We start from the raw sequence: 22861 nt of genomic DNA on the forward strand, positions 1-22861 counted from the left end.
AAAGTGAGCATTTTTATTTCTTATCTGTTATATTAGTGATTGTTGATGTAGCACAGAGCACTTGTCATTTCAAAAGTGTCAATTGTCAAACAAAAATGGCAGACGCTGCGGTAGAAACGGCTCCCACAGATGAAAATGATGATAGCTGGTTGTATGGAGATTCCAATAATGAACAAGCTAACGAAGATTCTTCTAGAACAGAAGAAAAGGAACAACAACAGGCAAACGCTACAACCGGAGAGGCGGTAAGTCTTAAGAGTTGATTACTGTACCATAACCTTTAATTTTTGTAATTACATCTTATTTATATATGCTTACCAATAAAGACAAATTTCTTCTGTATAGTTATTCATAAACTTAGTAATACAATTACTAATATGTTAATGAACGCAAAAAGGTTTAATGTCGGATACATTTACGGAGGTAGATATCTTACCTCCAAAAATTTCTTACATGTAAAACTTGTATTTATAATAATTTAATGTATCGCATAAAATATTGAATCAAAATAGTACAAGTTTTACATAACAATAAAACTTGTATTATTGTGGAGAGACGATGCACAGCATCTGTGAGAGGGCGCTGTATACTTCCCTTTGATTATCCAATGATTTACACTTCCGGTTGCTGTTTTCGACCAATCAGCGATTCGCCGGAAGTCACGTGGTCCCAGGTGGTAGGGCGCCGAGACGTTGTAAAGGCGACACTACGCTTCTTACCTCATAGCAGATTCTCACCAGGAGCCTTAAAATGATGCTGTGCATCGTCTCTCCACAATAATACAAGTTTTATTGTTATGTAAAACTTGTACTATTATTTGGGATGTGACGATGCACAGCATCTGTGAGAGACGTGTTTATAACTCCTGGTGACCACGCACGACGCTATGTGATCTAAATCAGAATGATTGTATAAATTGATTCTGATACATTCAGATAAATTGATCTGTAAAAACACAAAAAACACGAGTAACATTGTTTTATTTATAAGCAATTTGAGAAACAAAGAATTGTAAATTGCTTAATTTTTTTTTTTTTTTTTAATTCAATTAATAATCGCTCTGCCAGAAGCGGAGCCAAAATAATTAACTTCAATTATTAGACTTACTTATAATCTGCATACAAACAAATTTTGAAAGATATTTCGCAACTCGCTGATAAGCACGAGTAGGAAAGGAAGCTTCCATAACTGTCTAAATAATAAGCTAGATGTTCTCACTTTTGATATTGATATAATAACCTATTTATATAAGTATCGATTATTATTCATGAAGCCCTTGCTTAGCCTCACCTCTAAATTAGACAACAAAATTGTTACCTTTTGTAGCCCGTTTCCGGTGGTCTAGCTAGTTTCTTAATGTAGAACCTAGAAAAACATTTTTCTTAGGATGACACCACCGTCTCTAGAGCGTAATTTTCAATAGGTCTCACCTGTTTCACCGAAATATTTCTAATCGAAATATGATGTTAGAAGAACGAGCAAGATCAAAATGCCAATGAAAATGTCGTCCGGTCTATTGGAAACTATCTCCGGCTCAGACAGCAGGTCATAGATAGAACCGGCAACCGACTCCACGCTTCCTAACATCTATAATAAATTTATAGTAAGCAGAGACGCGTTCTAGAGTGGAGACCACGCCTCGCCAAGCGTAATAATGTAGGACGTCCCTCCGCCAGGTGGGGCGACGATATTCGTAAAGTGGCGGGCAACGACTGGATGCGAAGAGTTGAAGATCGAGCTCAGTGGCGTACCATTGGACAGGCCCACGTCCAGCAGCGGACGAGGACCGGCTGATGATGATGATGAAGTAGTTACCAGAGTTAACTTTACCTTGTAATTGAAGATATTAGTACCATATATTAATAACACAAGAGCATTTAATAGAATGCTCTACAAAATACTATGTACTTAGCCCAATAATATGTTCCAATTCAGAATTAAACTGGTCAAACCTTTGAACGCCTTTGTAAAATTTAAGACTTGATACCATCATCACACACTTTGAGTATTAACTTCATAAAAGCATCAATGAATGCTCACCAGAACTGCAACCAGTCCGACCATTCATGATATGAATATCCTATCTGCTACTTATTTATTTATTTGTTTATATATACTTTATTGCACAAAATTACAAATAAACAATGTACAAAAGGCGGGCTTAACGCTAAAAGCATTCTCTCCTAGCCAACCTTGTCATGTGGGATCATAAGTATGCAGGTACTTAGGTACAGTTTTGAAGAAAACTGGACTTGACATACGACGTGTTAGAAAATGTGAGTATATAAGCTCATTAGTTTTTCAACCAAAATTTAGGCCGACTAATGATTATATCATTCTTCAAAGTGTAATAAAGTTATAAGTAATTGATACTACTATACATTTACATATCAAATTATCAATTTTATAATATTTCAATTATCGCTTCTTAGCTGTATTTTAGAACTACAATAGTCCACTCTCTGAAATTCGCTTTTAGAAGCAACTTTACAGTTTCAAAATTTATACCATTTAAATACAGATGTACTCAATTTAAACGTCCGATTTTCCCCGGACTTAATGATGTCGTAGACATCCAACATGCTCTCCGCCATATTGGAGTTGCGACTACGTGTATACCTCGCTAGCCAGGTTCAGTTTAGGCAAAACTCATGGCAATATGCGGCGGAATACCTACGTTACGCACGTAGCAATCGCCAAAGTATATATGTAGACATTATATAACAAGACTGTTGACAGTAATAATTAGCACAATTACCTTACACAGCCCTCATGTTCCATAAAGACGATTATTTTCATTAGCTTTCCCCAGCTTTGGAACCAAAGTTACAAAAACGAATTACACTTCTTGATAGTCTTTTTGCAATATTATTGTGTATCATACTTTATGGTATCCAACAACTTAGTAATAAAAGGTTGTCTGTAATTCTCGCATTTCATATTTTATCCTATCTGACAACTTCAGTAATAAAAGGTCGTAATACAATACAATTCACTGCTTGATAGGCCCAACTGGCGACCTTAATTTGGTCTTGATTTGCCTTCTGAATTATTTAACTGCCTTCTTTTCCTCTTTCTCCTGCTTCTTATTAACGTTTCCTTCTATTTAAATGCAAATTTTACTACTTTTTCCAAATATGAAACTTTTATAATACTTATGTGGACTTGAACCGACTGTTTTAGTCAGTTTCTAATTTAGTTTTAGACGCATTGCTTCTTTTTATCCATTACTTAACAATTCATATATCAAATTGTTTTTATATCAAATATTTTTATATCAAAAATTTTTGATAAACCTTTCATTATCTATTAGAAAATTTCCTATTGGTTTGCTTTGTCGAACGCGAGTCGAACTGTTTTCTATCCTTGCTTTCTCGAACCGCTTGAAAATTCTTATTGGATAAAGCCAGAGATGATATGGAGAATGCTCATTATTAAATCGAAAAGAGTTTTCAGAGCCCCCAAACCATCTACACCCGTCTCCGATATACCCAGAGGCAGGCTCCGTATTTCTCAACACAATGTATACAGAAAGATACGGTTACATTTAAATAAAGTTATTAACAGTCATGCAATACCCTTGTACTAAGTTCTGGACTTGTGTTACCAGTCGGCGGATTCTTACTCCATACTACCGATATCCGGTATGCACCGATACTTGACAATTGCTAATGTATAATTAAATGTGCTAGAGTTTTATACTCAACTCATGCTTCTCAATTTCTTTGATGCATGTACGGTTGACGAAGGTCTAACTGCTTCAAATAATCAAATAATCTTGGAAAAGGATTATTGGTGGTATGGAGGTAAATGGCTAGATGCATTCCCGCGATTAAACCGGGAAGGGCCTACGGAGCCCAAACCATCCGAAGCCACTGCCTCCGATACGCTCAGAGGCAGCCTCCTTATAACTAACCCCCTCCCGTACAATTGAGAGCATTTCTAATTAAAATAGTACCGAGCTTTTTTAAATTCTAATGGACAGATAAATGCACTTTAAATAATTGGACATACCTTATGTAATAGCCCGAGTCCACCTTAAGGCAACTAAGATAAGGTGACTGGCTAGATCTTTGCCGAAGATGCCATACAGAAGATCCCGTGATTGCTAAATACTATGACGCCCATTGCTAAATGTTATGACGTTCATAGCGATGGCAGTAACCACGAAAAAGCAGCAAATCCACAATTGCTTTATCCTCACTCCTCCAGGGTTGAGAAAATAAACCTCCGATATTCCGTGTTTGAAACACTTTTCCTGCCAGGCTTTGAAATTGTCTTCGAATCCTTGTGTCTAATTCTTCCGAGTATTCGCTTGCAATTGTCAAAAGAAGCCAAAAGAAACTCCCACGCAGATTTATCCATTGTTGTTCGTTAACTCGCTTAGGATACGCTCCCAGCGAATATAACATTTCAACAAAGTTAGTAATTAACTTATTACAAATAAATAAAAAAGATTATCTAAAAATAGACAGACTTTTTATATATGTCGGAGAATGAGGTGGTTGGGACCGGAGCTTGTTCCGATCCCACTTCTGATTGTCATCGATCGGTGTCACGTCAGAGTGACAGGCAACGCCATCTGGTTTTAACAACTGGCAACTATTAAATAATCCGCTTCCCTGATATATATGATGAGAAAAGATTTTTTTTTTTTTTTTTTTTTTATATATTTGATAACTCGCTCAGGATACGCTCCTAACGAATTTATCGCATTTAAACGAAGGTAGTATATTAATAGATAGTATACAACTAAGTAAACTCGGTGAAAATCGATTTATTTAGTAAACTCCGTTTACATCGCATGATACTATGCCGAGAACGTCTCCAAGAGCGTTAAACAAGCGATGAGTCCTCTTGCTTTGTGCAATGCCCGTTAGCTGAATAAAATTGGTCCACAACTGCTAAAAATCTGAGACATATACCTAACCTTATTGTAGGTTATAACACAGCCGTGTTCGGTAAAGCTCAGAATCCACTACTGTATTGGTATATATAATACCAAGCAATAGAACAGTATTACATGCATGTAGATACTTGTTAAACAAGAGGTTCAAATGACTCACCCGTTGTCCATTTTTGTACCTTTGAATTTCACAAAAGAAAATTCTCTGACGAGGATGTACATCTTTGCTGGAGGCCTTCCATGAGTAGGCCCGATATAGAAATCCGGGTCACGACGTGAAGAAATTCCACCTCCAACACTACACTTACCACAGCACTTTCACTTTTAAACGATGTTACTCTATTGGGAAATAACGACGCTATGAGGTAAGAAGCGTAGTGTCGCCTTTACAACGTCTCGGCGCCCTACCACCTGGGACCACGTGACTTCCGGCGAATCGCTGATTGGTCGAAAACAGCAACCGGAAGTGTAAATCATTGGATAATCAAAGGGAAGTATACAGCGCCCTCTCACAGATGCTGTGCATCGTCACATCCCAAATAATAGGGTATTCATTTTCCATTTAAACAAATTTATGATACTGCCTTATAGTATATTTATGATTATATCCAATTAGTAGACATTAAAATTAAATATATTTTCACAGATGAAATATTGACTATATTTATACCCATATTTAACAGGGAATTGAAGATAAAGAGCAAGAAGAAGCAGATGGCAATGATGGCAATAATGATGACTCTCATTTCAATGATGAACACTTTGGTGAGGTAGACCGTGAGGATCAGGCAAATGGAGATGCAGACAGTCAAGACAATGGTGATTCAGATTCTGATGATAGTGATGATGTGAAAGTTACTATAGGTGAAATTAAATCAGGACCACAGGCTTATGCTAGTTTAAATATAAAAGTAAGTAAAATTTGAATTTAATAAATTATAGAATATATATTTATAACATTATTTTGTTTTGATTTTTTTTAATCAGTAAAGAAATGATTTATTTTTAAATATAAATAGAGCCCACAACCGTTACATGTACAAACAAATATATCACAATTGCCCCATTTTAGTGTCAAGGGCTTCTATGTATAGGTGTAATTTTTTTAGAATATCTGTAGTGAAGTGGGTGAGCAATTGACTGTATGATACTGAAATGTCGAGGGTTTGAAATCCCCACTAGGCGGAATAAATTATATTTACATTTATTTTCATGCTATCCCCACCTCCCTACTCTACTATGTGGGTTACACTAGCTAAATAAAAAAATATATGTTGTAGATTTATATCTAAAACTTGTTTGAAGGTACAAGATTGCCTTAGAATACATTTACACATGCAATAAAGACTATTCTATTCTATAGAGAGGAGTTGGAATCGTAGCACCTGGAAGTGAGAAGCCACGACCAGTACCAGCTGCAGGCAGTAAGGTTACATTGGAAGATTTAGATGGTCCCGGTAGCATTAATGGAGTTCCTGCACTAGAGTTTAACATTGATACTATTGAAGATAAACCATGGAATAAGCCTGGTGCTGATATATCAGGTAAATAAGAAGACTACTTTAATATTGATTGAGAAAATGAAATAATGAAATTATTTGAAAGGTTGTGTACTATTATTTCCCTCCATAATATTTTTTATAATTTTTTGCCTGTACCAAAGCAGAAAAATAAAAATAATTTATTCCTTCATTAGTAAGCCCATAAATCTAACACTACAAATAAATTTATCATTTTTAAATAACTCAATTACATTTTATTTTTTGGTCATGAACATGGCAGACTTATAATCATGTTTGTCTTTTCCTGACTGAAACAATTGTATAATAATTTAAATTTAAACATACAGCAGAGCTACATTTAAAAATGTGTAGGCCTTAGGGCAACAAACCAGTGGTGGCCCCTATTTATTTATCGAATAACAGAAGTGCTTTTAACATTTATTATGCCTCAAGAAATATGGTAGAAAATGGGGAATAGAGTATCTTAACACTAAGTTCCCTATGCCTACAACCTGTTAAATGCGGGATGCAGCGTGAAGATGATTTTCTTTTAAATAAAATTGCCAATCATCCTATTTATAGTGGGGCCTTAAGCGGTATGTCACCTGTGGGGCCTCAAACAGTATGTCACCTGCTCCCCATACTAATATTGTCTGTTCTGATTCTGAGTGGGCTTCTAATTCTCCTCAGATTACTTCAACTATGGTTTCAATGAAGTAACATGGAGTGCATACTGTGAGAGACAACGACGTATGCGCGTGAATGAGGCGGGCGTATCGTTGCACACCGGACCTCCGCCCAGAGCCCCGCCACCTGATGTCAGACGGTCTTCTGGTGAGTTTTGACAGTCTACTATTACGTATTTTGTATGCAATTTGCAAATATCATCATAATTTTCGTGTGCCCAGAGGTTACAGGTGATATCGAAACAGTTAACGTGATATAGCCTCGATAAATTTATTATTATGAAATTTAAAAAGAGTCTTTCTATTTTCCTAAGATTATCGCGTTCTACAAATCAATCTTTTCGAATTATTTATTTAACTAGGTTTTAATTGCAACTGGCTACTGCATTTATTTATGTAGTATGAAGCCCTTCTTAAAATAAATTATTACTATTTGATAACATTTATATGCATAATTTAAATGCAAGACATATATACTGTTTATTTTTTTATATTTTATTTAACATCGAATTTGCTTTTTCCTTACAGGTTCTGTAAGACATGATGACATGCCTCCAGGAGCACAAAATAATTACCAATCTCGTGAAAATACTATTCAGGTAACATAATATAATTTTCAGTTTTTGTTTCATCATATAGAGGCCAATATTGACGCAGCGGATTCTTAATATAGATACTGTACGCAACTAACATCTTTTAACATTTCTGGCATCTTGGTGGCCTGAAAATGAAAATACAGGGACTAGCTCCATGTTTTGCCTTTTTACCACAGTGATGAAATAAAAATAATTCATTTCCCTTCATGGGAATCGAACTCACAACTATCGCGCTTACAGTAACACGCTGCCGTTGAGTGACGACGTCCCCTTCATATTTTTATAATTTGCACCAATAATACATACTCATAAACTTGACTTCAGGTAATGACGGCGGAGCGGCGCGAGTACGGGCGCACGCATGGGCGCGACGGGCCCGAGTATTTCAGCGCGCCGCCCGACCACTACTACCCGCCGCACGTGCACCCTCCCCACGCCCCGCACGCCGCGCACCCGCCGCACGCCTACGACGAGCCGTGGGGTGAGTTCCATTTTTGAATTTATTGTTTTTTTTATTGTAATATCTTGTAGGTTCATCGTTCAAGGTATTTGTTATTCTATACTAGTATATGTCTATAGTAATATATATTTTTAAAATATATGAATATTCACTAAATTACTACACGCTACAGGCGTGTGGTCTGTAGGTTTTGTCATATTTTTCTAAATGATTACATATAAATATATTTTATTTTTTATCTGCCACTTAAACTAGGCTTAAAGTTAGAATTGGATATAATTATTTCTAGGTCTTTATTTTCTAAGATATTTGGATTGCTTTTAGCTACATAATTAGAAACATAGTTTTTTTCTCTAACAAATATATTGTGGGCCTAAGATTTAAAATATAGTGATGTATTTATCTGTTTATTTATTGTTTTATAGTAATATGAATAGGTTGTTCGTTTTAGTTTGGTTGAATGTACCCAATCTCAGGAACTACTGGTTTGCATTGCAAGTTTTTTGTGTTGGATAGTCCATTTATTAAGGAAGGCATATAGTCAATAATGTTAATATTTTAATTGTTACCTTCAAAGTTATCTTGTAGATCTAAAATATGTCACTTGTTTAAAGAGTAAAATATAATTTGATCAAAATCCAGCTATCAAAAGCTAGTTTTGAATGTAGCAAGTTGTGGTGCAAGGGCCCAAGTCACATCACATATCATATGTTAATAATAAAATGTGTAAATTACTTTCCTTGCAACTTTCAAATAGCTTATATTCCCAGTCCCAATCTAATGATATAATCCAATGAATCGTTAATATTTATTGTTACTACCGAAATAATAAAAATCTGTATTAGTAGTTTTTTTGTTTGTATAATGTTTCAGTTGCGTAATCAATTTTACTTCTCGAAATTGCGTAACGGTTAGTTACATTTTTATCTTCATAAGACAGACTATAGAAAATGGCGGAACTCAACGCCGCACTTTATCTACTAGAGAGTAGAAATGAAAGATACTACTATGGTAGCAACCATCTATAGTTAAGCGTTGTTATACTGCTCCAGGATGGTTTCGAACCTCTATTACGATTCATATTTATTTTTTTAATTGCTTATTGTTCGGTATGCAAATACATTTTCATGCTATGTACCATAGTTATATGCTGATTTTCTTATCAATATTTATATAGTATGTATTTGTAGCATATGCAAACTTTCTTTTGTTTTTTTTGTTTAATAATATTTAACTTTTTTAATTATTATTTTATATATTCATTTCATTTTTAACCACTCTTACATTTGAAAACTTTATTTATTTTCTTAATTTTTCAGGAAAAAAACGTGCACGTTGTAAGTTATTTTCATTTTGTAATGATAAGTGAATGTAGTGATTTTAAGCTATTTTAACTCACATCTGTTCGATTTTTATTATACAGCTCACGCAGAACAAACTGGTTGGACGCCGACGGAGATAAAGGAATTGACCCCAGGGCCAATGGGTCCACCAGCAATGGGACCGCCTATAGGAATGACGCCCCCATTGGGTCCCCCACATTCGTTGCCCCCATCCCACGTGATGGGCACTCCCCCATTCGCGCCACCATTCCGCTCGCACCTCCCGCCCCACGCACACGAGCGGGAGAGAGAGCGAGATAGGGAGCGAGACAGGGACAGAGATAGAGATAGATTAAGAGAGAGAGATGATAGAGAACGCAGGGACCGGGATAGACGAGATGATGTGAGTTATTTTTGGTTTTTGTATGATAATGATCATTACATGAATGACGAATGTATAAAAAATGTTGTTAAAAAAACATGGCCTGAACAACTATGTAAAAAAATTGTTAGGTACTTTTTTCATTTCATTTAAAATATATTTATAGAATGACACATCTAAGAACTTTATATATATAGATATAAGGCTAAGATAGCTTCCACATCGTTTTACTTCTGATTATTTGTTGGAAATAGTAGTAATTCTTTTTTAATATAGATTTTTTGTCTATTACAGGAGGATAGAGATAGAGACCGCGAACGATCGCGTTCCATTAAGCCAGAAAGGATTCGAGAAAAGTGAGTTAAATATTTTATGCTATGTTTCTTATTTGGAAATCATAAGTATTTTTTTTTAGTTGAATATACCATGCACGTTTTGTATGCATTATTATTATTTAAAATAATTACCATGAGATTACCGCCATGTGGGATGTCAATGCGACTATCATTGTGCCGATAGTGGTTTCAGTTAACGGTTTAATAGCGAAAAGCCTCGACCAACACCTTAAGAGGCTATCGCTTAGCTGTTGGATCAAGAACCGGATACAGAAGGCAGTATTACTTGAGACGGCACGTATTGTGCGGAGGTTCCTCTCTCTGGAGCCCTAGCCACCGATGGCTTGGACCCTTGTCCCGCCCTCGGAAGAGTGGTTTTTTTATATTTTTAAATGTATCTTTTTTTTTTTATAATAATTTATATTTAAAAATGTAAAAATAATTCGCTAATTTAATAAAAGTATATGCTGTATAATTTTTTAATTGAACTCAGTGGATGATGAAGCAATAATTGTATTACTAAAAATACTTAATAACAATGTTACAAAAACAAGTATATAAGAATAGATAAATAAAAAGATTCAATTTCAAATAAAAAATGTAATGAATATATATTATTTGCACAATATAAATATAGATAGTTAAATGCAATTATTTGAGATCATAAGTATGATTGTATTTTTTTTACTTATTACTTTATTGTAATGGTATATGTAATTTTTTGTCTAACTCTACGCTATTCAGTGACCTAAACGCAAACAATTAATTCCACCTAGTGTGAATAACCTACACAATCGTCACTTGTTAAAAACATTGTATATATTTTACTTTTTAGATTCATCTACTACAAAGAGCTAGGTAGGCAGAAGATATTCTCTGTTTCAGAAAATATATTCTTAAATATATATTTTTTTAGATCATATCGCCGCGAGAGGTCTCGCTCCCGCTCGCGCCGCCACAAGTCGAGGTCGCGTTCGCCGCGCCAGCGCTCGCGCGACCGCGACCGCGATCGAGAACGATCCATGAAGCCCAAGAACAAGGAGCCCAAAGATAAGGACGAGGACAAATGAGGGGCTCTACTGTATTAGTTATAAGGAAATGTTTAAATAATAATGTTGGTATATTTCTGAAAATAAATTTGCCAAATTAAATTTTGAGTTTTATTTTCTTAGGTACATCTTAAGATATCTTATTCTTCTATACACTTGCTACTTAGATATTTTAGATACTATATTCCCTCTGCCTACCCTGTTGTGTGCAGGATACAGCGTGAAGCGGATTGATGATTATTGATTGCTTCGAGTATATTGCGCGTTTCCAATTTTTTTACATATTTCGTAATATTCTCATACTATGAAACAAATAAAAAACAAATAAAAATTAATTAACACATTTTTATAAGAAGAAACAGTATTTTGCAATTTAAGAGTAGAAACTCGATTAACCAGACTAATTGTTATCGTTAGTCATTCGGATAATCGGAAATCCGTATAATCGATTGTATAAAACTGGTTTTGTGCATTACGTATGCACAAAATCAGCACAAAATTGTTATATTTGTATGTCTATTAAAAGCAATAGGTGTATATAAACGAAAATCAACGTTTGTTAAGAAATTATTAACGTTTTCCAACATACGATTTATACACATATTTACGTACACATAGATTTTCTTAGATTATATTATCGCGAAAAATATCGAATCCCGAACTGAGGGCCGGATAATCAAGTTTCTACTGTACCAGATTTTTTTATATCAGTAAGTTCTCCTGTATGTAATATACAAGATAGGGTCCTAACTAGAATTAAGTTTCATATAGATAAATGATAAAGTAAAATCTTTAATAGAACTTAGACTGACCGACTGACTTGAGAATTAAATTAAGACGTACAATTTGCTTAAAAACATAATATTTAACAAACATGGTACCATGCACATGGAAAGTCCACACTTTTCTCTCAAGTGACGATGACAAAGGCAGCACTCAGGCAAAATACCGTTTCTTTCAAAATTACTGTTAAAATATGTTTACTAATTAGTTTTCATTAAAACAAAGCTTCGATAAAATTTTTGTCAATGTATAATCAATGTACCATCATAGGTATACAAAGTATAAATTATATTTTGATAAGCAAACAGGCGACGGTAGTTGAAATAAAAATACATTTTTTTTATTTTAATTTTTATTTTTCTATTCTTAATGGAATAATGTCTGTGCAATATTTTATCAAAATACGTAAGTATCCAATAGTTTGACCTAAAAATAATTAAATTGAATTGATAATACATTAATGATGATACTTATATGACAATCGAATTAATACAAAATTAAATAAAAGCAATTAACTCAGTAAAACAAAGAGTGAACTTAGAAAAAACTTTATTACACTAACTAGTCAGCTGACGTTCTATTTGTATAAAAATGACAATAGGGTTAAACAATAAAACGACGGGTACTTTGTAATATTATTACAGAAATGCTTTATTAATTAATGTCTAAATAGATGGATCATCATATAAATGTTATCTAGTACAACCTACGAGGCGGGGAGGCCGGAGCCGCGATCAGTCACACCTCGTCGCTCCCGACGCCCCGCCTCATTCCATCACATACAGGTTTTACAAATCATTTTGTTAACGTTTTTGTACAGCCATATACAATAATTTTATTTTCAATTACATCTAAATGTAAAAAATCTGAGGGGTCGTAGGAAACTACGCTTCCTATAAAATAATTACAGAGGGGGAATGAGGAGCTACGCTTGTGACGTGCGACCGGCAAGGCGGACCTCGAGCGCGGCCCGCGCAGCCCTGTACAATCGCCACTACACGAGACACGACACACATAAAAATATACAAAAATATCATTTCCACAAATCATATCAAAAACTATACAGCCCGGCGCAAAAATATTCGATAAGCTATGTACGATTTTAAGCCGGTTTAACTTAAACGAGAGCTCGACTCCATCACTACGAAACTAACATAATCACGACTACAGTGCCGATTGTCCAGAACTGCCTGCGGCGTTCTCATCACTTTCGAAGATTCAAGGTCCCCTAGCCCAGCTAATAGTAAATCTACAACGAGCTAAACAACGGGGGCGCGCAGGCCCGCCGTTCATAAATTACACGAGAATGAGAGACGTTCAAATATTTATACATAGATTCATACGAACAAGGAGTAATACTAGAACACTTAGGAGCTAGAGGCGCGCACAGTATACATACTTACAAATGTACAGACAGGGCCCGGGCTTGGGGCGGCTAGAGGCCGGCGCCCGGTGGCGGCGGCCCAATAGGGCCCAGCTCGGGCGCCTTCATGAAGAACTTCTCCAGCTTGGCGATGATGTGCTTGCCGTACGTGTACTTGCGCAGTGAGCCCACGTGCGGGCGGATCTTGTGCATGAGCACCTTGCGCTGCGTGGGCTCGGCCACGTCGATCATCTTCTGCACCACGTAGTTGGCGTACTGGTCCTTCATCATGACGTGCAGCGCGTTGTCGTTGAAGCCACACAGCTCGTCGATGAGCAGCGCGCGCTCGTTGCGCGTGGCGTGCGTGACGCACTTCTCGACCACGTTGGACGCGAACTTATGCTGCGACAACTGCAACACCTTGCCGCGCACGGCGGCCACGAGGCGCGCGCGGTCGTCGGCAGCGCCGTGCTCCAGCACGTGCTGCACCACGTAGTTGCCGTACTGGTCCTGGATGAGCTGGTCAGTATGCGCGTGCAGCTCGCCCAGCACGGGCGCCGTCTGCTCGCCCGTGCAGTGCTCTAGGATGCGCTGGATCACGCGGCAGCCGTAGGGATGCGTGGACAGCGCGTACACCTGCCCCGCGAACGCGTTGATTATGAACTGTAACGCCATCGGCTCTACGCACTCTATGCACTTCTGCACCTGCAATAAATACGACGAAGTATGAACATTTTTTGTTACTTAGCAAATTACTCTCCCTTTAACATCTAACGGAGTTTATCGCTTTTTAAGACATCCCATTCCGTAAATAGATCATTTAAGGCGGGGTCAAAAGGCGACAGATTTTGAGGATCTGTGTTTTATAATGTTGATAAATATATTATTATTATTACATTATTGTATATTATATTTCTTTGAAAATGTGTTTTGTAATCTATTAATAGGGTTTGAATAATTGAATACATAATAATATTATTGATTTTTACTACCTTTCATCATGCCTATTGCGTTATATAATACTTAAACAGGTTCTAAAATCTATAAATGAAATTTGCACTCTAGAAAAATCGATGTCAAAATCATTTTCATTGCTCTATTGTTTACTTTGGAGTCAATGTGACTTTTTATAACATTCCTTCTATACAAATACATAAACTTCATTTCTATTAAATAAGGTCAAATTCTTCAATTCCGAGACTATTTTGCATAATAGAGTCAAGACTTTATTCAAATAATGTATATTTATGTAATAAAAACAAAAGTGTTTTAAAATATAACATAACCAGTTTACAGATTGCTACTAATAGGTGCGATATTTTTATAAATAAAAGAAAATTTTGATTTTACATCAGATGTTTACGTGTTACGATTTAATAAGTACTGAATATTTATAAAAAGCAAAGGTATTATTAGACGTTCATGTAATTACTAAAGAGAATTGATATAATTTCAAAGTAATATAAGAGAAAACAGTAGAATAGATAAATACGGAATTGATAGCAGATAGAAACTAATTATAAACATGATAACAATTAACGTATAACAATAATTAATTTATATATTCCTAATATTCTGTAAAACAAGTAGTGTTACTATAATCTAAGTTCTTTTAAATGACTATCACATATATATGTTAGTGTATCTAATAGTAAATACATTTTAATATATATGCAACATTGGAATTCTTATAACGTTTTATGTTACATTTTCATACTAGCATATATTAGTAATCAAAACATTACGATTACACTATTAATGGTAATAACAACATCATGTTCTAATGCAATAAATGTTATAGTTGGACAATAAAAACTCTGGACTTAAACATTATTTTGATGTCATATTTATGTGTATTTTACTTCATTTCCAGTTCATATTTATTATTGTGAAAGTAAATAATAAATTTGTATTTTGTCATAGTTTTAGTAATATGTTATAATTGCTGTAAGTAATTGTATATTGATTTGTATTTATTTAACGTATATATCACGCATATTATTAGTTATAAATCAAGCCGTAGAGAATATATTTATATTCTTTCGACATTTCAGAAGTGCTAGCAAAAGTCTATTTAGATAATGTATATATATTCAATTTGTATTGAAAACAAGATTTAAATTTATACAAAAAAAAACGTTTTACACTACACTACTACTTACAACATGATTCCCGTTCTGGTCCTTGACGCACTTGAGCACGTGCCCGTCGAGCTCGCGCACCACCTCCTGCTGCTGCTCGGCGGGGATGGATTCCAGCGCCTTCTGTATGACGCGGCAGCCGTACATCTGCAGCGCCAGCGCCAGCACGTGCCCGCGCACCTGCAATATCTGCACTTATAGTACACAACTACACACGCACGCGCCCACATCATCGTGCCAACAGATGGCTCGTTAACTTAACGAGATGAATAAAAAGAAAAATAATTTATGTTTTTTTCTTTCAAATGATAGATATATTTTAGCCTCACGCTATATAAGTCACATCATTCCCCATTTTGTGCTTAATTTTCGTCACTGCATGTATGTTGAGTCGCGAAACTCAACGAAGTGTTTTGTTTTCAAAGCGAGGAAATGAAAATACTTCACTCCCCCAAGTGGAAATCGCAACCACAACCGTCGCATTAACAGCCATGAAACCCACTCCGCCACGTCGGCCTAATTTCATATATGATTCACCAAATGGTCATTCATTTGGTCACGACTCAGATGAACCGTTAACTTACGAGATGAATAAGAAAAATGGCCTTTTTAAATTATTAATCAATATTAATAATAACGGATAACCAAGACTTAATGATGTTATTATATGATCAGATCGAATCCGCTAATTTTGCTAGTTCAGTAAGGAAAATGTTTTAATTTTAAAAAAAAACTTTTTAAGTAAATTTGATATATATTTTAATTTTGAAATATTGGAAAGCATTAATAATTGATAATAAAAAATACCACCAAGTACGATGGAAATAAAAAAAAAACCATTTTAATGTAGAGCTACAAAAATGTAATCTCGTAAATGACGCTGACCACAAGATTAACAATTTCCATTATCAACAAATTGTCATCATCTAACAGGATCTCATGTTGACCAATATAACTGTGTTAAAACTATGCATTTATCATCAAATGTTTCTATTTTTTTAGCGGCCTTTCACAATTGGATGTTTTCGCTTTTCTATAGTAACAAAATCACTATTTTAATCATCAATTTTCTTAAAGTCTTAGTACCACAGCGTTCAAAATAAAGTATGCATTTTCTCATTGAGAAAATAAAGAAAGATCCGTATATAGTCAATTGCCTTGAAGTGAGTATTCTCGATAACCTTTTTCCCTCTTCGCAATTTAATGCCAAAAAAAAAAACAAGATTTTTATAGGACATATTAGAAAGACTTGTTTATTTTTTTTATTATTGTGTAATTTAATCCTATTAGGGTTTCCTGTTCGTAATCTGGGGATAATCTCCAAGTAATACTTGTCTCCGACCTAGCCTTAAGCAGCCGAGTCAATCGTAAGTCAAGGTTTTATTTGGTCAAGAATTGCTAAAGACGTTATCGTCATGTGTTTCTAAAATGATTAAGACCGGTTTTGTTTTGCTTTCAAGTGTATTTATAGAAACATCGCATGGTGTGATTTTCTTATGTTTTCCCATACAAATATACTTAGTCGAGGATAATTACTTGAATATTGACCTAATTACAATAAACTTTGCAATTATAGCAATAATGACGCATTACGATTTTCCTTCATAGTTTCTCTAACTTATACAGCATCCTCGTAGAAATAATAAAGAATCTTGAACGATTTAAAGATAAAATAGGATATATTGATTGTGTCATAGTTTGATATAGTAATGTAGTTCAAAGTTATTCTGTGCTACGTAATAAAATAATATCTATTATATTCTATTACATAAGAAACCAGTACAATTGAAAATCAATGAGCATTGTATTATTCTTAATAATGGTTAAAATATACGCGTCACTTACACATCGTCGTCGTACATTTATAAATTATATTTTTATGTAACACTCAACACGCAATGTCTCCAGAATTCGGCGGAGAGTGGGGGGACCGAGTGTTGACATTAAGGCCTCTGCCTACCCTGCTGCGTGCGAGATTACAAATCGAAGTCGATTATACTACAAAAGATTATATATTTATTCCGTAAGATATCAGTATACATTACCTTTTGAGCTAGTGTTGTCTTCTGTTCCGGTGTACCAAATTCGAAAAATTTTTGAATAACATAATTTCCAAAAACGTCCGTCATTAGACTGTAGGCGGCACCGATTATTTCATTGAACACCATTTGTTTCTCTTGAACTGTTGCTCTTTCTAATTTTTGCTGTATAAACCTGTAATAAACATTATTTAAATGAGAGAATGCTTTACAAACCATTATGAAACCTGTTGACCGATTGATCACCTACCTATTTGAACAAGTCTCTAGGTCGTGCTGATCGAATTACGCGAGACGCGAGCAAACTCCGACCAGTCATTTCAAATATATTTTAAATAAACACTTTTCACTTCTCGAATATATTTATAATGGTTTGTAAGGTGACAGAAGTATAAAGTTTAAATCCTATTCACGGCACATAAAGCACTAATAAGTTTTTTTTTGTTAATATAATTATTTTTTATTATTACAAACAAAGATAAGTTTTGTTAATATTTAGGTAAGAATATTATGTCAAGGTTGAATATAAATAATTATCCTATAATATTTAGGTTATATGTTATATTCTTTAAAAAATACAATAAGAAGTAAACAAATGTAAAGTGTCTTAATTCTCTACTCTGCGGGGGACACGGTCAAGCTAAAAAAGGACGTAGGTAACCGTAAATACGTGTGCGAAACCCACCTAGATCCATGTTGATCCTGCGAGAACTCAACAATATGATTGGCGAGGTCCCGCAGCTGCAAGTTGGGGAAGCGGTTGTTGCGGAAGTCCTCGAGCAGGCGCGAGCGGCCCGCCGCCGGCTTGTCGCCCGCCACCAGCGCGCCCACAGACCCCACGCCCACACCCACCCCCACGCCCACACCGCCGCCCACTAGTTCTGTATATTATTGAGGTTTATGTTGAAAATGAGGATATCATGGCACAGTAGAACAACGCCTGACGGTTCACATTCGGAAGGAACGAATTAATTCTCATCCGTGCCTCTCGTAAAAATAAGCACGACTTTCAATTCCGACTTCCATCACTCAATACATAAAATCAAATTACATAAAGAATACTAGTCAACTACATAAAGTTAAATATTCAAGCAGAAATTAATGAATAAAGAAAATTGAGTGTCGTAACACTAGGTTCTCTCTTTTTCCTCCTGTGCCTCCTTTTCTACTCATTTTACACCGCAAAGCGGTGTGTGTGCATGTAAAATGAGTAGAAAAGAATAGATCAGTCTTTATATATGCACATATATAAAAATAAACTAAAATGAACTATTACATCAATGTATTATTTATTTAAAAGAAAAGCCCATCGGAGTCGCAACAATTGAATTACAAACGTATTACGAATATTAGGTGTAAATAAACGTAGGTACTAACAATATATGCAACAACAAATAGCACGCACTGATTTCTGTATTAATTAATTCATTAATTAATAATGCAAGATTTCATTTTTAACTTACGATCGGAACGTGTAAGGTTATTTGTTATGCATTTACGTGATGCAAGACGATTGTATTGCGGTTACTCGCTGCAGTTTAAGCCGTCGCGTCGGTTAGGAACTGGTATCCATCCAGATATATGAACACGGAGGCAATTTATAACAATTATTTTCGTTCAAAACAACTCGTACAAATGAAACGCCTCTTGTTTAAAATGTACAATGTCCGTCAAAACAAGGACTGTCCCGAATTTCATAGCTTTTGTGCTCATTTAAAAAGCCCCGAGGTTGTTCTGTCGTGTTGTGCGATGTTTAAATATGAAATACCAAAAAATAGGCATCAGAAGTAATGACAAAACTAAACATTTAGTATTACACAAAAATATACAATATGCTATTGACCGTTAATATATATCAATATGTACAAATGAGAATACGTTTAAAGGAAGAAGCTAACAGACATATATATTTATATATACACACAACATATACAAGTGTCACACTGCTTGCGAATAGCTGTAAATACATCGATCTAACGCCGTACCAACCTGAGATGGTTCCGACTCCACTGAGTTTGCTCAATAACGATGATGATGATCCGAACATTCCTCCATTCGTCGTCAGGCCTTGCGCTAAACTGTTGACGGCTCTGTAACATAAACAAATATATGTTCGAATCTACAATACGCACGTTTTCGCACATAAGACACGTAGGACCTAATTAAAAAAAAATTAAGAATGTAGATGACCATGCTTCCATTTAGGAATATCGCAATGACTGTACAAGTGACTACGCGGTGCTCTACGGTAATTTACAAAGCTATATACAATGTTACCGCTGAACAATTCGCGTCACACGCGTCTGTCTACGTCACGCCGATTTATATACTCAAATCAAAGTGACATTATAATACTATCTACTACTAAATTTAGTTTCATTTTATGTTTATGTATAACACAAGAATGTACACATGTTGTTCGGGCTGTGTGTACCTGTACTTGGCGGTCTCGGCGCCGGGTGCGGCGGACACGGGGCGCAGGCCGACGGGGCCCAGTGCAGCGCCCAGCGGCGGCGACAGCGGCGAGGGCCCCCACTTGCGCGCGTACTCGTGCAGCGCGCCCACGCCCACGCCCACACCCACCGCGCCGCCCAGCTCCAGCGAGTCGCGCCGCGTCGACACTCCGCCTGCAACAACATACCTCTGCGCTCCACTCGACTGCCACTGCACTCCGCCCAACTCTGTACACGAGCTTATGTACAAATTTGAACTTGGACCTAGTCTAAACTATTTATTTACAAGTTATATTTTCCTTGAATGTGGGAAAATATCTGGTCTATTGGTCGTATATTACAATTTGTTTAAATATTAATAATGTTACGAACTTAATTATTTATTTACACAAGTATACTATAAGTTTTCAACGTAGTCTAGGAGAGTAACTACTGCAAAATTTTCATGTATGCTTAATAATAAAGTAGGTAGGTACATAGGAGGTACTCATGTATTTAAAAGTAACAAATTAATAAAATTAAGGTATAAATTATGATAATTATAAGCAATTATTAGAGATGTACAAGGAGTTATTTACAGCAAAACACGTAACTCTGTGATATAAACTGATAACTTCGTGCATTTTACTACATTAGTATTAAAACATAATCAAATTTTACTTATATGATAAAGATGATTTTTTCTTTAAGTTTTTATTTAAAATCACAAGAGAAACATACAATTACGAAAATATAAAATAGATAAAATTATGAAAATTATAACAGCGTATGCATATTTAATTCACTTTAAATTGAAAACCAGTTTTTTCATCATAAATTTAGTTTTATGACATAATGTTTAACACAACACAAATAATATATATATTTTTTCAATATAGTAAAAAAAATATCGGTAGAAACAACTTCAACATTTTGGTTATGTAATTTGATCATCTGCAATACGCTGGTCCCGACACTGCAGTTTCGAATACAATTAAGGCGTTAGTGAATAAGAATTAAATTGACTAGACTCAATTGATTGGTCGGTTATGAGTTATGCCGAATTTTTCTTCGGTACTTATACGATTTCACTTCTGAAATATTCTCTCAAATTTTTCATTTTGCCAAGTTTACGCGATGTTTGCGTCATTGTTTATCTACATACTTGCATGCAAACTAGACATTTTGTTGAAATTAAAAATATTTTTCATTCGTTCTATATTTTTGTAGAAAGTAAACTTTCTAAATGTTGGAGTACCTACTTTTAAGAATATAACTTAATTAGTTCCAGTTATTAAATCTACCGAATGAATAAAGCGTTTATTTCACTTTAATTACACTATTGTAAAAGTATTACTAAGTTATGTCGTTACTTCTAGTTTTTTATTACTTATATATATATTGATCTAAATTCATGAATCCTACCGCTTTTGTTATCCTATAATAGGATATTGTGCGAGGATAAATATTTTTAAGCACGAATAGATTCAAACATAATAGAAAACGAATAAACACATATGAAATAAGCAATAACGTACCGGGCTGCGGCTGCTGCTGCTGCTGCTGCGCGGAGGCGGGCGGTGCGGGCGTGGCGGCAGGGTGCGCGGGCGCCGGGTACTGGCGCGGCGCCAGCACGCCGCCCGGCGACACTAGCCGCATGGGGGTGCCGTTGCGCGCGCCCATCACCAGTGAGCCGGGGTCGTAGTACGGGATCACGTACTGGCCCTGCCCATTCACCTGCTGCTCGCCCTGCTGCGGAGTGAGCGGCCGCCGCGGCTGCTGCGCCTGCTGTTGTGCCGGCTGCGCCACCAGCCCTGGGTACACGCCCCACGGCGCCACGCCGTAGTACGGCGGCACGCCTGTGATCAGAGCGCTCACGTACGGCGCGCCCTCCTGCCCCGCGTTGATCACGTACGGAGCCTGTGTGAAGGCCTGCTGCGCGGCCAGCTGTTGCTGCAGTTGGAACTGCTGTTGCTGCTGCTGCTGGAGCAGCTGCAGCTGTGCCGCCGCCGCCTGGCCGCCAGCTGCGGCCGCTTGTTGTGATCGGAACAGTTGCTACAACAAAACAGAAACAAACATACAATACACGTCGTAAACAATAAATGTTGACTTTAATTGGTAATGGATTACATCCAACAGAGATTGATGTTTATTCATAAAGACGTTCTACGACATGACATCTTACGAAACGAATATTGATTAGGTCGTTCGTTAGTGATAACGAAATAGTAGCTAAATAGCAACGTTTGCTTAAAACACTTTGAAAATTCACACAGAAAACAATAATAACAGAGTTGTTTGGGCCATCTTGTTACGCGAACCAGATGGTAACTCTTTATATGTTTAATTAATAGAGAATCGTATCGTTTACACTTTTTTCTCTGAGGTTGCAGCGCTCGAGGGCTACTCGCCGTGAAGCGCGCTAATTAACACAATCGCTTAAAAACTTAATAACAAGCCACAACCCTGTCTGACGCATATGCCGCTGCTGGTTACTGCTATTATTTTTTTAGCTCGCTTATAGGAATTATCCGCAATTCCGTTTAGATATTAAATAGTTTAAATTATTCTTAACAAAAAAAAAAACTAACATTAAATAAAGTATTTCTTTGTTTTATATAAGTTTTGTAGAACATTAAAGTCCACGTCTTGTCGTAATATCAATAGTATACAGATATAGTTGAATGGCATTTAGATATTTAGAATGAGGTGATTCACAGCGACGAGAGCGTAATCCGAATGTGATGTCATCGCGCACGGGCGGGCTCCATTTACCTGTTGAGAGGAGATTAGTTGGCGGGGCTCCAGGGCGGGCGCGCACGCCACCACTGTAAACACAGTGATACATCGCGCACAACTCTCTGC

At 36.1% G+C, this 22861-nt stretch overlaps 2 protein-coding genes across 5 annotated transcripts in view; one reads left to right on the forward strand and one right to left on the reverse strand.

The window, feature by feature from the left end:
• Positions 1-54: 54 nt before the first annotated feature.
• Fip1 (Factor interacting with poly(A) polymerase 1) lies at positions 55-11340 on the forward strand. Of its 2 annotated transcripts, XM_085192695.1 has the most exons (10): positions 55-245; positions 5590-5817; positions 6270-6450; positions 7099-7242; positions 7623-7693; positions 8015-8171; positions 9470-9487; positions 9574-9875; positions 10149-10210; positions 11106-11340. In XM_085192695.1, exons 1-10 carry the CDS (start codon positions 96-98, stop codon positions 11257-11259), a joined length of 1467 nt encoding a protein of 488 aa, XP_085048821.1. In that variant the 5' UTR covers positions 55-95; the 3' UTR covers positions 11260-11340. The 2 variants fall into 2 exon arrangements, with proteins under 2 accessions (XP_085048821.1, XP_085048822.1); XM_085192696.1 differs by lacking the exon at positions 9470-9487.
• A 1304-nt stretch (positions 11341-12644) lies between these two features.
• pum (pumilio) overlaps positions 12645-22861 on the reverse strand; it is a 65230-nt gene continuing 55013 nt past the window's right edge. For 2 of the 3 annotated variants that reach the window (XM_085192397.1, XM_085192399.1), the window contains 7 exons: positions 21535-22051; positions 19999-20191; positions 19554-19654; positions 18250-18445; positions 17571-17739; positions 15547-15714; positions 12645-14089 (listed from right to left, as the gene is read on the reverse strand). In XM_085192397.1, coding sequence (XP_085048523.1) covers positions 13457-14089; positions 15547-15714; positions 17571-17739; positions 18250-18445; positions 19554-19654; positions 19999-20191; positions 21535-22051 — 1977 coding nt within the window. In that variant the 3' untranslated portion in view covers positions 12645-13456. The remainder of the gene's footprint in view (positions 14090-15546; positions 15715-17570; positions 17740-18249; positions 18446-19553; positions 19655-19998; positions 20192-21534; positions 22052-22861) is intronic. The other variant, XM_085192398.1, reaches the window with a different exon arrangement.

The sequence above is a fragment of the Heliconius melpomene genome, chromosome 11 (assembly GCF_056956725.1).
Source record: "Heliconius melpomene rosina isolate 202511_hmr_F chromosome 11, ASM5695672v1, whole genome shotgun sequence".
NCBI classification, from domain to species: domain Eukaryota; kingdom Metazoa; phylum Arthropoda; class Insecta; order Lepidoptera; family Nymphalidae; genus Heliconius; species Heliconius melpomene.

Coding starts and splice junctions, on each gene's coding strand:
- Fip1 (XM_085192695.1), top strand. CDS start 96: ATGGCAGACGCTGCGGTAGAAACGGCTCCCACAGATGAAAATGATGAT. Junction 7,243..7,622: donor TGATGTCAGACGGTCTTCTG/GTGAGTTTTGAC, acceptor TTTTCCTTACAG/GTTCTGTAAGACATGATGAC. Junction 9,876..10,148: donor ACCGGGATAGACGAGATGAT/GTGAGTTATTTT, acceptor TGTCTATTACAG/GAGGATAGAGATAGAGACCG.